The 14,178-nt window shown below is 36.6% G+C and overlaps 2 protein-coding genes and 1 long non-coding RNA gene across 3 annotated transcripts in view; all 3 read right to left on the reverse strand.

Moving 5' to 3' along the window:
- Nucleotides 1-2,243: 2,243 nt before the first annotated feature.
- On the reverse strand, nucleotides 2,244-9,282 carry LOC148912752 (transcription factor Sp6-like). Its single transcript, XM_089026596.1, has 5 exons — nucleotides 9,163-9,282; nucleotides 8,637-8,767; nucleotides 5,621-5,772; nucleotides 4,664-4,738; nucleotides 2,244-3,966 (listed from the first exon to the last, which is right to left on the reverse strand). The coding sequence occupies exons 1-5, from the start codon at nucleotides 9,168-9,170 to the stop codon at nucleotides 3,820-3,822; spliced, it is 513 nt and encodes a 170-aa protein (XP_088882722.1). The 5' UTR covers nucleotides 9,171-9,282; the 3' UTR covers nucleotides 2,244-3,819.
- Nucleotides 9,283-10,168: 886 nt separating this feature from the next.
- LOC148912753 (uncharacterized) lies at nucleotides 10,169-12,963 on the reverse strand. Its single transcript, XM_089026506.1, has 2 exons — nucleotides 12,621-12,963; nucleotides 10,169-11,821 (listed from the first exon to the last, which is right to left on the reverse strand). Exons 1-2 carry the CDS (start codon nucleotides 12,916-12,918, stop codon nucleotides 11,649-11,651), a joined length of 471 nt encoding a protein of 156 aa, XP_088882632.1. The 5' UTR covers nucleotides 12,919-12,963; the 3' UTR covers nucleotides 10,169-11,648.
- The window catches only part of LOC148912754 (uncharacterized), a 141,431-nt gene continuing 138,790 nt past the window's right edge, over nucleotides 11,538-14,178 (reverse strand). The window contains exon 3 of the long non-coding RNA XR_016119129.1: nucleotides 11,538-11,552. This is a non-coding gene — a long non-coding RNA (uncharacterized LOC148912754). The remainder of the gene's footprint in view (nucleotides 11,553-14,178) is intronic.

The following is a 14,178-nucleotide window of genomic DNA, read 5'->3' on the forward strand; positions in this document are numbered from 1 at the left end:
CCACATCTCAGAGATATCGATGCAAAAATTAAACAGCTGTATGAAACTAGATCAGATCAAAGAGCAGCTCAAAAAAGATGGGAAAAATTGCAAACCGAGAAGATTGATCAAGATGAAAAGAAGGTTAAGAAGTTAGTTGACTTCATGGAAGAAATGTTGGCAGAGAGGAACGAAGTGGCTCATCCTTGTCCATTAAACGAAAAAGAATTAAAAGATATTGCAAGTAAGCTACCAGGGTCAGAAGCAGCAACTTGTCGAAAAAGTGATCCAAATTTCAAAGGAAATGATGCCTTCAATTTTCATCAACGTATTCCTATCAACCCATCAAACTAGATAAACTTGAATACTTTATGGCCAACCAGTAATCTTGCAAATCATGCCATGTTGCAAATCGGAATTGAACACTATGTAATTCCTAAGTTTTTATATAAAAAATAATACGAAAATCAGTCCAGAAATCAAGAACACAGATATCAAAAAGGCGTTAAAAAATGTAATATTTTCTGAATTTATATAACTGGATCGTTACTGGTAGAATGAGCTGACTACGCTTTAGTGCAGTGAAAATTGTTATTGGTCATTAATTGCAGGCGTGAACTGAAAAGCCTAGAGTAGTTTCGCTTGCAACACAAGCATCAGCAATATACACAGACTCGTTGCAGCTCTGCTTTAACCAGTTGTGTAATACCAGAATCCCTTGCTATTCTCATAAAAGAATACAAATTTAAACGCAAAGAAAATTTACTTGCCGTGAAGAATTCTGGTAGTTGTAGTAGAATGTCTCCATCATGCAGCAATCTATTGCTGCTGCCGAGCAACGCAGAATTTGAGTCTGCGTATACTATCGATACTCGAGCTGCAATACACACTTAATTTATCCGAATTATCCTAATCTTGTTCTTCTGTCTGTGTTCTAAATCATGTCACTGGATAAGAACACTGCACCTGTCACTTTTCGTATATTCATCTCTCTTGTACCCTATACCTCGTGTTGTTACCTTTAAATGTAAGACTGAGAGATTTTGGGTACGCCTAGGTAGAAACACAATCCCCACTTCCAAAATAATTTTACTGTAGCTTTTTCCCTCGAGGAAGAGTTTTAACGAAGTCGCCCTGCAAAGAATTCTGGAGCTGAGTTCTCATCCCACAATTCTTTGCGGGGTAGTTTCGTTACCAGTCTTTTTTGAGGTTTATTTGGACTTGGAGTGTCTTCAACGGTTTCCAAGTGTTATATTGTTAATGATATTTGTACAAAATTATTAGAAGATAAAATTTGCCGCTTGATTACAAACTGATCAGGCTTAATCGTGTTATTTATGTTTGAGCTTGAAGGCAATCATGAAGAATATGTAATTTTTTATCTCAATTTCATGGTTTGAAATAAAAACCTTAAAGGTACACATTTCTGAGTGTGGCTTCTTTGATCTTATCTCTTTCCCCTTCCCATCCCGGTTCAAGTAACCTTCAGCCCTACGAAGAAGGTCACGCAGACTCTAAGAAGGTCTACGTACTGAGGGTACGCTTCAAGGAGACAGATTCATATGACTGGGGGAATAACGGTAGACTGACTTCCAACCAAATGTTCTTGAATTAAGTGATTTGGTATAAGCTATTTATCAGTCCTAGTCATGACAACATGAGTGAAAAACGTCTGCGCATTCTCTGAATCCGTATGTAAATTAGTCAAAACATTTGTAAATTTGACTTTCAAACATGCCAGATAAATTGGACTTCACAAAATGCCAAAACTTAGTGTCCATGCTTGAAACTTAAGGCTAATTCTTTCATATTGTGTTTGTTAATGCAGTATCTTGGTCTGACAAAAGCATACTCGCGAAATTATTCGTATACTTGGAGCCGAAAACAAACATTTGTTTTCTCACTCAAACTCTTCAAAATTCTAGTGTCAGTCATGATATTGTATGTTACCTTCAATTTCATTGGTCAAGACACTTGCTTCTCTGCTTTTGATTGGTTAAGAGTGGAATCATTTAGTAGTCACGGTATTACGTAACTCTGCGATTTCATTGGTCGAGAAACTTGAACCTCTGCTTTTGATTGGGCGTGATTAAGATTGGAAGCCATTCAATAGACGGGGGAAAAAATGTATGTTTTTATCAATTAATTAATATCACTGAGAAAAAAATGATGCTCACGCTAATAAATTGGTCAGCAAAAGTGAAAAAAAAACAAAACATCCTAACCATCTAATTCTATACTCTAAAAGAATGCAACAGCTCCAATTTTTTTGATTGCTAGTATATTATTTTATTTACAAGATTTGGATTACATTTTTAAAATATGAAACGATTACACAAAATAATGTTACCAAAAATAAGCATTTTCTGACCGGCACAAATGATAAATATGTATTATTTATTTAAATATTTTATTAAATATTATCGAACATTATCAAAGACACAGATATCAAAATACAGTGTAGCGAATGATCCCTGAATGCTGTATGTGGTGAAGGAAAGCCACATGGATGATCGTTTTACCTTGAGCGTAAAGTTTACCCATTTTAAACCAACTATTATTACCTATAGCCGCATCATTTTTTTTTTTTTTTTTTTTTTTGTCTAACGGTTACATATAAAAAGATACATGAATACGAATACAACTCAAACAATCTTTTTTCAAGAAAATAACACGTGGTCTGAAATGGGAAAACATCAGCTAAAAATGGTGAATTGGTAATGAGCTTTTAAGACCCGTTCGTGCAGGAGACTTTTGATGGAACTTTCATGGCAGTTTAAGCATTTTTTACAACAAAATCCGCCTGTGCAAAAGAGCCTTGGCAAAAGTACAAGAAAACTACGGGTTTTTCTTGCATCGCAAGAGCGAAAAAAAGCAATATGTAAGTCCAGCAGAACATGTTCCTACAACATTATCTGTAGTTGCTATAAAAAAATAAATCTTACTTTTTTCAAGAGCTATTAATGAGTAACTGTTGCCAATGAGGACAGATGTCTCGAGTCGTGTTTGGAGTGAGGGGTGGGGAGGTCAATTTTTGATAGGGGAGGGATGGGAGAAATACTATTGTTAGCTTTTATACAGTCAAAATCGAAAGTATACAGATTTGATTGAAGGATCCTTTTGATTGGACCAGAGATTCCAATTTTGGAAACTGTCGACATTATTATTAACTTAACTAATTGGTCTTGCACTGAGTTGAGTAGTATTAAATTCTTGATCATCGAAATATTATACAGACTGCATTTCAAGTTTCTCAAAATTCTCTTGAAAGATCGCCATTATCATCACATCGGTGACAAGTACCTTCAGTTTATGTTTGCATCAGCATTTCTCCAAAAGGGCGGAATTGCTGGTTTTTAATCTTTCCAAGAGAATGAAATAGCAAAAGACACGGCGGCCATGTTGGATGATATAACAAGAGAGACTAATAGCAAATATTTTGTTAAATTCATCCAACATGGTGGCTGTGAAAACCATCAATACTTAAGCTTACGGTCGCATGTGCTTCAGTGGCTAGTAAAACACATGTTTGTTATATATCTATCTATATACAAAATAGTTTGAATGATGTTGGATGACGTCGACGATGACGTCGGTGCTGCAAAAATTAAGGGGGCGCAGCACTGTTATATCCCAATGAAATTCTTTTTAAGCGTACCATTATTATATATTTGCACTAGTGTCGTAAATAAAGTTTTACTTCAATATCTCCGGCTTCAATTCACGACTCATTCTCAGGGCCTCTTGTCGTAGAATGATCATGCGTCGTCGTATCTTTATTGCCAGGTTGCAATTCGTTCTTCTCCCCGCTGCTGTCTGCGTCTTTTGCTTTGTTTATTCTCAAGTGTTGGTCAGATGGTCACTGCGCCAAAAAGCCTTGTTACAGATATTACACCGATGAGCTTTCTCTTTCGTATGAGTTCGTAGGTGTCTTTGTAGTTCGTCCGAACGAGTGAAGCTTTTTCCGCAATGCATCCCATCGACGCTCTGTGGCAAACGTATTAGAAAACAATAAATAGCCCGCTACATTGACGTTTTTTAAGCAAGAGGAAGGATGGGTGTAGCTTGCGTGACGGAGGGAGAGGGTGGCAGGGAGGAAGAAGGGGAGGGTGAAACTCAATGAGCTTGCGCTCACTCACACTAACCTCATAACTGAAAATTGTATAAAAGAATTCTAATAGAGAAAATGAATAAAGAGAAAGAATCTCAGGCACCGTTAGATGCTATTTTTAGAATCACATTTACCATGTTTCTTTTTTTTTTTTGAGCATGCGCAGTATATGCGTGCAGTAAAACGATCATTTGAATAATCTTAAAAATAGCATCGATGACTCTAAAAATAGCATCAATGATTCTAAAAATAACACATGGAAGAGTGTTAATGATGGGGCGTGGGGATTCTTTCTTTTAGTTAATTTACTCTTGATTTTGTACTTCATATCGCTCAGGGTAAGGTTAAAATAGTAGTACAATATCAACCCCATACTGACCAGTGAAAACCCCCTCCCCTCCCCCTCAATACTAGGTGTTCACGATTACTATTTCTATGCATAAATATGTTATTTATTACACATACAAACCCACAGTATATTCATTTCGGAAATTTGACTTTTATTTCGAAAATATTTAAGTAAAAAATCTACAAATTTGTTTCAGTGTAAATTTGATCGGTGTAAAGACTTACCCAACTACAGACAAAGGGTCGTTCCCCTCTGTGCCATCTTAAATGAGCCTTCAGGTGGGAAGTCTTGCCATACACCTAGAAAAAAAACATCACAATTTTACCACCAGAAAATTTAGATAAACAGGGTGTATGGGTAAAAATAACTCCATATGAGTTATGGCATTTTGCCAAAAAAAAAACATTCATTTTTGTCCTTCACTTGTTCTCTGTGGGTCAAGTGCTAAGCCCTACCCCATGGGGGAGGGGGTCAATGTGTCTCCACTAGTGAGAAGATTAACTATAATATTTGGTCTAATCATGGTGTAGACGATGTCACTATAAAATGATCTTCTAAGACAAATGTTTTATCACTTTAGTTATTTGTGGTGAATTTAACTACATTTCAATATTTATATACTCGTGTTGCTCCAGGTTTTCCCCTCTGAGGGCCACAGAGGTTTTGTTAGGCACTGGTCATAAAGTGCTACCCTCTTATTAAGACAAGGACTATATATATATTCAAATGAGCCAATCAAACATGGCATAATCACATACAGAAAAATAAAATGATTTTTGTAAACATCAATTAGACGTTTTTTTCTTCTATGTACATACAGGTGTAAAATATTTTAAGCTTGAATATTGGAAAGTAATATTTGAATTCATTTTAACACTAGATATTGAATCTGGGATTATCTCCTCTCTGTCTTCTCATGGAAACATTCAAGACGATTTCATTAAAACAATAAAGACATTCATAATTATATCAGAAATCCAGCAGGAAAACAAAAACAAAAACTAGGAAAAAATCCAAGGTAAATCAGATAAATCATAAAAATAAGGAGGAAAATTATGTAGGTAGAACAAGAAATTTTATTTCATTTTTGATGTATTGTTGTCTTCCAGCATATTTTAAATGATTCAAAGCTTAGTTTATATTTGAATGAGGTGTGAACATAGTTAGCACCTACTACTCACCTTTCCACAACCAATATAGTGACAATTATGGTATTTTGGCTGCATTGGACTGGGATTACTATTAACACCTGCAACACAGTTTGGACATGCACACTGGCTCTTGCGCCGTAACATGTCTTTGTTGAATGGCATGCCTACAGTTGCGCATGGACCTGGTTTGAAATGATTGCAGAGAAAAAATGAATAATGAATAATATATGATAATAGAATGGGCATGCATGTCTCTGTACTGTGATATAAACACGCTGGGAGCTGTAGAGCATGAGAGATGCAAGTTTAGTAACGCAAGGCGTAGCCAAGTGTTCTCCTTCTTGAGTGCTCTACACCTCCCAGAGTGTTTATGTCACAATACTGAGACATAAGCAGTCATTTTATATTGTTTTTAGGAGATATTTTTGAACAATATTTTGCACAAATGTATCTTGGATATTAACACAGTGCTTTCTAAAGTTATACATAAATTACATATATTGTATAATGTTAATGACCCTTTCTATGAAACCTCAGGGAGAGTCAAATTAAAGGACAAAACTTTTTTTTGCTATGGAGGTCGTATAGCTCTATAACTCCCTGCATGAAAATTAACATGTGAGTTATGTATGCATAGAATATTGAATGTATTAGTTGTCTGCTAGTAAAAGTGAAAGTGGGCCAGATTGTAATCCCTTATAATCCTTGACTAAAACTTGTACAGGCTTAGTCTTGTTTAAAAGCAAAGCATTTGCCAAAGTCAATGATCACACATACAGAATGTGCAACTGCAACAATCATTGCCAATTACTTGTAAATAAATATTATTTTCAGACTTCAAGCTATTTTTTCTTAGAAAAAAATCTGAGCTTCAGACAATTTTTTTTCATCGGAAAAATAATTAGCTTGAGAAAACTAAAAATGTTTAATATCTCTAATAATTTACCAAGCACAAAAAAACACCTGATGCTCATAACCAATGATATGAATCCCACAGAATGGTATCTAATGGTATCTATGAGCAGCTAACTTATCAATTAACCTGTAGAAATTAGTATGAAGTCAGTGAAAACCTTGGTAACCATTAAATGAGAAAAGTGGATAAATTTATTGGAAAACAGCATCGACTTATCAACTGGATAAGAATTTATCTGCCCAATAGCGCTGTCCAGGCTTTGTACAAACGGACCCAGGCCTAGAAAAGATTGGACATTACCCCCAGAAAAGTGACAGTATGTTTAGTATGGAATTTGTACTAAAAAATTTTTTTTCGTTTCCCCTACGATAAAAAAGGAATTTTATAGTGTAACTTACCAACAAAGCCCATTAGTTGTTTATTATTCTGCTGTTCAGAAATATTATTCACACATCTGGGATAAGCTTGGAGACCAGATCCGATAGATTCTGTATTGGCGATGTAGGCATCTGAGGTGACATCACCCTCTGTACTGCATTACCTTGCTGTACAATATGTAATGGTAATATATCTGGTTGATGCTGCATTGTACTAGCGTAGGGCTAGGATTGGTTGGTAGCATCGATAGGGTACTGTATAGGATATGTTGTTGGGATTGACTGCAAGGGACAGGGTTTCTTAGAATGAACAAGAGCTGCTTCATTGGCAGAAACGTTCTTAGGAACACTCTTCCTCTTGTGAAAAACATCCTTCTGATTCATCACTGGTTTATTTCCATTACTGGCTGCAAAACTGTTCTGGAATGACATCAACTGTCCATTGAAAAATATTTTTTCTGGATTTTGTCTTGGAAGGATAGGAACAAGCTTACTTGCAGCAGTACCCTTCCTTGTACTTTCCTTTCCATATTTCTCTTTAGTGTTTGTCTTATTGTTCAGAGTTTTTGACTTTTTTACTACAGCTTCCTGCTTGACAATGCAGTTTTGAGGATTACTTTTAAGCTCGTTGGTAATACCAGGAGCAAAATCATCCTTATTCAATAATTTTGAGCCAAAATCTGTCTGTTCAGTGTTAGAAAATGTGGTTTGATCCACAACACCCAAATGTGACAAAGGAATTAAAGATCCATGATTCAGAGTTAAACATTTTAAGCCTTCAGTTGGATTGCCCAAAGCATTAGTCTGCTCTGATGAACCAGACTTAAGATCGACATATGAAACATGAGATTTTGGTGGTGAAGAATTGTCATACATTTTGTTTACTTGTTTGTTCTCTGCCTGGTCATGGTGATGTGGGCCAGGAAATTCAGCTTCGACTTTGCATGATATTGTTGAATCTTCAAACGGTTTCTTACAAGTTGTTAACTCATTTTTACCCTGGTTATATCCCTTTAGGACATTCCGAGTGAAAGTATCTTGGCTGTCATTCCTGGTCTTTCGGTGAGTACTTGACGTCTCTATACTGCACTGATTTACTGCTGGTGGTACAGGCATATCTGTTGTAACACCAGCATTACAAGTCTGCATAATATCAACCCTTACTTTTACAGTAGACACAACATCAGAGTCTTTCCTAGGCCAGACATTTTCTGGCTTCACAGTTAATTCCACTTCATGTCTGTATGGATACTGGTTACCACAGGCCTTAAAATCCCCATTACTCAAACCAAACTCTCCTTTGAGATTCTTTTCCGAGTTTACACTTGAATAATTATATTTTATACCACCTGGGCAGTGTTTGGAAAATCTGTCAGGGCCATTGAATCTAACACCTTCAAAATTTTGGTACAACTTTGGTGCGTTTTGAGACCGAATACCACCACTATCTCTCTCACTATTCGTAAAGCTATAAGGTATTGGTTTCTGAGGGTACTGTAAGGTCCATGTTCTTAACGTGAATAAGAAGCAGAAACACAAGTCATTCCAGCTATTCTTGGATCTTGGTATGGACTATCTCCTTTCGCTTTTCGCCTATGGCCTATGGCCTATGGCCTATCGCCTTTGGCAATGACAACGTTTTTGTAGCCTGCATTCCATCCGGCCTTTTTCTTTCGAATAAGTCCACGGTATTTACGAAGAAAATTCCGGATGTGACGCAGACTACGTTTTTGAAATAGGTGTATATACATACCTGGGTGATTTTGGCTCTCTCGAAGGTTCTCTGTCCAAACCCGTATCCCGAGGGGATCCCGGGCCAGTGTCCCGCGTAGGGATTTGATTAGGAACACCGAATGGAAAAGCAGCGGTTGTCCATGCCACTGCCTGAAAACAAATACATAATCTTTTTTGAATTTTTATGTTATAGTTGCGGTCAGGAATAAATATAAGCTAAAACATAAATTTGTCCACGACTGAAGGAGTTCAAATTTCTCATAGATTTCCATTTATTGGTCATAGATGACGGCTTTTAAATGTTGAAAACAAAAAGTGGAACCACGAGTGTAGTATTTCATTCCATTCTATATTCTATTCCCAGTGCATAAAATCCCATTTTCCCAGCACCCCCTCCCCCCCCCCTCCAAATCCCAGCCCTCATCTTACCCTTTCAGGACCATCGCATATATTGTGTGACAGAGAGGATTAGACGGTCACGTGATACGAATATCAGAATTCTTCAACACAGGGCTCCCATTCTCTGAATTTTTCACTTATCTTACCTGTCCATTAGGCTTGCAAAGAATTGTGGTACATTCAGGTCCAGTCCCCCATTTATGCTGCTCCTTCCATAAGAAATCTGATGGAGGATTGTGCTTCATGAGGCTGCCCGCTGACCAAACCTACCGGAAAACAGAAGTCAACGAATGACAATGAATTTTTCATTTGCTATCATGAACACTTTATACTAGAAAATGTGTCATATAACTGGCACTGATGTACGGGAAGGTGTGGTGCTCCAAAAACTTTAGGTGACTCCGACAACAGGCCACTTGCATTATAGCGTCATTTACTACCACTACCAGGCTCCCTTGAACGCTTTCTTTTGTTTAGTTAATTAGCACCGATTGCCTTACTATTTTCATGAGGAACTATAAATTTGAAAAAGAAAGAATATTCGCGACTTCAGCATTTTGGTAGTGGTAGTAGAATCACGCCATCGTGCCAACCGTGCAATTTTTTAAACCCGCTCGTATCGCGTCAAAAATGCTCAAATATTTCTGAATTTAGCTCATGTAGTACTTTCAAACATTAAGGCTTCTGATCCGTAAAAGTTTTCAATCACTACAGATGTATCCAGCACCTTTGGAAGTGAAATTGTTTGTATTTTGTCCTCAAAAATATCTAAAACTACAATTCAAATACAGTAGTGAATGTAGTGTCTGTTTGTATGGTTGCTAAACAACGCATTTGCTTGTAGAAATAATCAGCAAAGATACTACAGTAAGGAGTATTTCAATAGCGTGTTGGGAGGGGGTGGGGTGGGGGGATATAGCGTGATGGAGGGGGGGGGGGTGAAAAAAATAATTTGCGGACGCAAAAATTTCCGGATACGTGTGGACGGAGCCTAAATCAGGGCATGGCTAACCCACAGATCTAACCCTTGAGTCAATGAGAAGATATGGTAATAGTTTTTGTAGCCTGTAAAAATGTTCTTCTTATGAGATCTTTTTAGAGTAGTTGGACTCAAGTAATGTATCCTAGGCAAACTAATCAAATAAAATCAAAACCATTTAAAATCATTTTATTTGTGCAAAATAGCATAACATCTTGGAATATTTTTGTTAGTGTATAGTTCTTGAGCCTAATTTTCTTTGATCAAGGAACATTTTTATCTCTTCCTTAAACTTCCTTGAAAGTGAGGTGTAAGGGGAGGAGGAGGAGGGAAAGAAAGAAAAGGAAGGAGAAAAGAGCAGAGAAAAACAGAACAGAACAGAATATCAGTTTCAAATTCAGTTTCTCAACCATGCTTGTTAATAGCCAACTGGTTTGCCTCCTTGCCAGTTGGGATTCTTAAAACACTTTGTTTCTTTAATTATTTCTTCGTTTCAGTTTCATTTCAGTGTCCCCAATCAGTTGTATAATCTAAATACATTGACACTTAAATAAAGTTTTGTTTCTATTATACATTTCTTAGAGAAAGAGAGATGAGCAGAAAGCAAAGGAAGCACAAGAAGAAAAAAAATGTCTTGATAAAGAAAACTAGATATGTAATATAAAAACTTATAATAAATATCTCAGAAATCGCCAGGCCGGCTGGTTGTGTACATGATTCAAAATTGGAGAAAGATAAATATGGGAAAGAAATCATTCGGATAAAAATCACCTCTTGAAATAACTATGGTCTAAATATGCATCTACTGATAAATCATTAATCAACTATTATTATTAATAATAATCAATAAATTAATAATATTCTGATAACTACTAAATAAATGAATTCTAATCATCTAATTGTATGCTAATTCTTATCTTTTCTAATCTATTAATGAAATTTCTTTATTAATAATCACTACAAAAACAAACTTAAGTTATAACTATTAATGATAAATAAAAGCATGTTATTATTATTTGATAATTTGTAATAAAAAATTAATAATCATGTATTTATCAAAATTGTGCAGTCCCAGAAAAAGGGTGCTAATGCTTATTCTTATCTTAGGCGGCATTAATTTATAAGCGCATTGGGAGGAGGGGTCGACAAAATCATAGGTGGGTTACATAGTTTTGAGAAAATGTTTAGGGGGGTCAGGTCAAACAAAAAAATAAGTGTGTTTCCTGTTGCTCAATCGACCCTAATTTCCTTGCCGATTTTTGCCGACCCTACTTTTTTTTTTTTCATTCCCAAATGCACCACAGGGTTCCCAGTAAGCTCATTTCCACTGTTGTATCAGTAAAAAAAATCCGACCTACTGACCCCAATTATTTTTCTCATGCAACAGGAAACACACTTTTTGTTTAACCTAATCAAAGATTGAGGAAATTTTTGACTATTGCAGGGTGGGTGGGTGATACAAGGAGGGTTATAAAAATGTCACTTTTACGATGGAGTGGTGTTGGGTTTATGTTTGTAAAGCTTTCCATGTGATTTTGCCAATTCTCCCCCCCTCCTCTCCCATGCGCTAATAAATAAAAGCCCCCTCAGAATCAATTACTACAACTGTAGTATAAGTGCTGTGTCGTGAAGAGTATCAGTGTTGGTTTGTCGTTACTTGGTTATTCCTGTTTCTCTTGTGTCTAGGGTCAATATCTCCAGTAAACGTAGTTGTCGTAGTGTGTCACTGTGCGTGGTACAGTACGCAGATGCCGAGACCTCCAAGAGAAACACAAAGAACAAAGTCCACAAAGTCCCTACTGCGGACAATTGTTTTGACCTCTTCCCTAATGGCAAACAAAAATGACAAAAGTTGTATCTATAAATTATTTTAAAGTGCATGATTCAACAATTGTAATGATTGAATTTAAAATTAAGAATTTGAAGACGTGGTTGTTGAGTTTTGTGTCAACACATTTTTGCATTGTGTGTTATCGAATTAAAATTGAAATAAGAGCTGATAATTTGATAAAAATTGATAAGTGATAGAAATATTGATAAAAACGTATACACTCAATTGGAGAATCGTTGTCGGGTTCAGAAACATAGAACATTAAAGCTGAGACCGAAATGGCACATGGGAAATGACATATTGATATTATAATGTATTCATTTGCGCCATCCATGCAGTCGGTTTAGAAAGCCGTGTGGCTTCGCATTTTTATAGGTTGCAGCGTAGACGAAACCGCTTATGCACTTGCGTTATCTCGTATCTATTAAACGTATTCTTGTTTTTCTGTTTTAGTAACTTCAGCACAACGTTAACAACCTCAATGGTTTTAAAAACAGTGGATGATGCCACGGGTCGCCGGTCACAGCATGCATCTAATTAACGTACTTCCCATGTGCCATTTCGGTCTCAGCTTCTATGTTCTATGTTTCTGAACCCGACAACGATTCGTCAATTGAGTGATACGCAAACATTAAAAAAAGTCAGAGAAAACAAGTATGAAAATTCATATACATGACTCCTGACTGTAGTATCAAGATAAGAGCTGAAAGTTTGTTTCTTTCACTAAATGCCATGGCAACTAAGTGTGTGGAAATGTAATTGGATCACCTTTCTTAAAGATTGCTGATCCTGACCTGGTGAATTACTTGCAATATCCTGTAATTCTTCTTCGTTCAACGGACAAGGATGGGCCTCTATGTTCCTCTCTTTCAACTTGTCTTCCATGAAGTCAATTACTTTCTTCACATTATTTTTATCTGGATCAATCTTGTCAGCTTGCAATTCCGTCCACCTTTCTTGAGCTTCTTTTTGATCGTCTCTAGTTTCATACAGCTGTTCAATGTCTATATCAATATATCTGAGATGTGGCTGCTTGTAATCTTTTCCTTCATCAAAGTACTCTGGCAAGACTTCCCAATATATTGCTTCCATCACATTAGCACACAACTGACCACTGCTCACCGAGGGTGCTCAAAGTGCACAAGATATTTTCCCGGAGATTTTAGTAGCATGAATTTTTCAAGTTTCGAAGATGACGATACACCAAGGACAAATGAAGAGCACCGAAGAGAGGCTCAGAAAATACTCAATGCAACAACCGCTGATGAACGAAACCAAATTGAAACTTCCACTGGAACAAGATATTCTGAACTCTTACAGTTGCCTTACTTCGATTGTACTCGTTACCATGTTGTTGATCCTATGCACAATTTGTTTTTAGGGACAGCAAAACATTTAATGAAAAATGTATGGCTAAATGCTGAAACGCCAATTGTTTCTAAAGAAAATTTGAATAAAATCCAGGAAAAGGTAGATGACGTCAAAGCACCATCATTTATTGGGCGTCTCCCGAAAAAGATATCAACATCGTTTGGTGGATTTACTGCTGATCAGTGGAAAACATGGACTCTCTTGTATTCTGTATTCTGCATTTGGAATATCGTTCCAACAGATGATTTGGAGCTGTGGAGGTTATTCGTATTGTCAAGCTTTCGCCTTTGCTCTCCACTTATTACAACTGAAGAGCTACAAGAAGGACATGATTACCTAGTGGAATTTTGTAAATCGTTTGAAAAAAGATATGGAAAGGAACGTGTTACGCCAAACATGCATCTACACCTGCACCTCAAACAATGTATTTTAGATTACGGGCCTGTATATTCATTTTGGCTTTTCAGCTTCGAACGTTTCAATGGGATTTTAGGAGCGTTTCGAACTAACAATAGATCTGTTGAAATACAAATCCTGAGAAAATTTCTCCAAAAGCATGAACTAAGAGATATCCCTTTACCAGAGAGATTTCGAGAAACTTTCCAACCAGTATTTCAACTTCTTCAGGAGGCACAACAAGTAGGAACACTTGGCGAAAGCATCCCATTAATACCATCAACACTTAATCTTTCAGTTGGTCAAGTACTACGTTGCTTAGAGTGGAGCAATATGAATGCATACTCATGTTTTTCACCTCGATCCATTGATGTTCTTGATGATGACTATACAGAATATCTCTTTAAAGCTTATGAAACAATTTTACCTCAACACTCGGTCATTGAATGTGTTACCGATACGTTTGAGAGAATTAGTACCATTGGATATTCGGGGACAAAGCTAGGGTCCTCTGACTCTAGACTGGAACGTTCTTCCTTCATTCTTGCAAGTTGGTGTGGCCAATATAGTGGCAGTATTGAGACC

The sequence above is a fragment of the Actinia tenebrosa genome, unplaced genomic scaffold (assembly GCF_029948245.1).
Source record: "Actinia tenebrosa isolate PJP-AT-01 unplaced genomic scaffold, QUT_ActTen_1.0 PGA_scaffold10__47_contigs__length_13832649, whole genome shotgun sequence".
In the NCBI taxonomy this organism is placed as follows: Eukaryota; Metazoa; Cnidaria; class Anthozoa; order Actiniaria; family Actiniidae; genus Actinia; species Actinia tenebrosa.

Bases quoted from the DNA above. Each gene is read 5' to 3' on its own strand.
- LOC148912753 (XM_089026506.1), bottom strand. From the start codon at position 12,918: ATGGAAGCAATATATTGGGAAGTCTTGCCAGAGTACTTTGATGAAGGA. The intron at 11,822-12,620 runs GTCAGGATCAGC...GTTTGCCATTAG, and splicing joins TATTGCAAGTAATTCACCAG to GGAAGAGGTCAAAACAATTG.
- LOC148912752 (XM_089026596.1), bottom strand. The intron at 5,773-8,636 runs GTATGTATATAC...ATTTCAAACCAG, and splicing joins AGAGAGCCAAAATCACCCAG to GTCCATGCGCAACTGTAGGC. The intron at 4,739-5,620 runs GTGAGTAGTAGG...TTTTTTTTCTAG, and splicing joins ACTATATTGGTTGTGGAAAG to GTGTATGGCAAGACTTCCCA.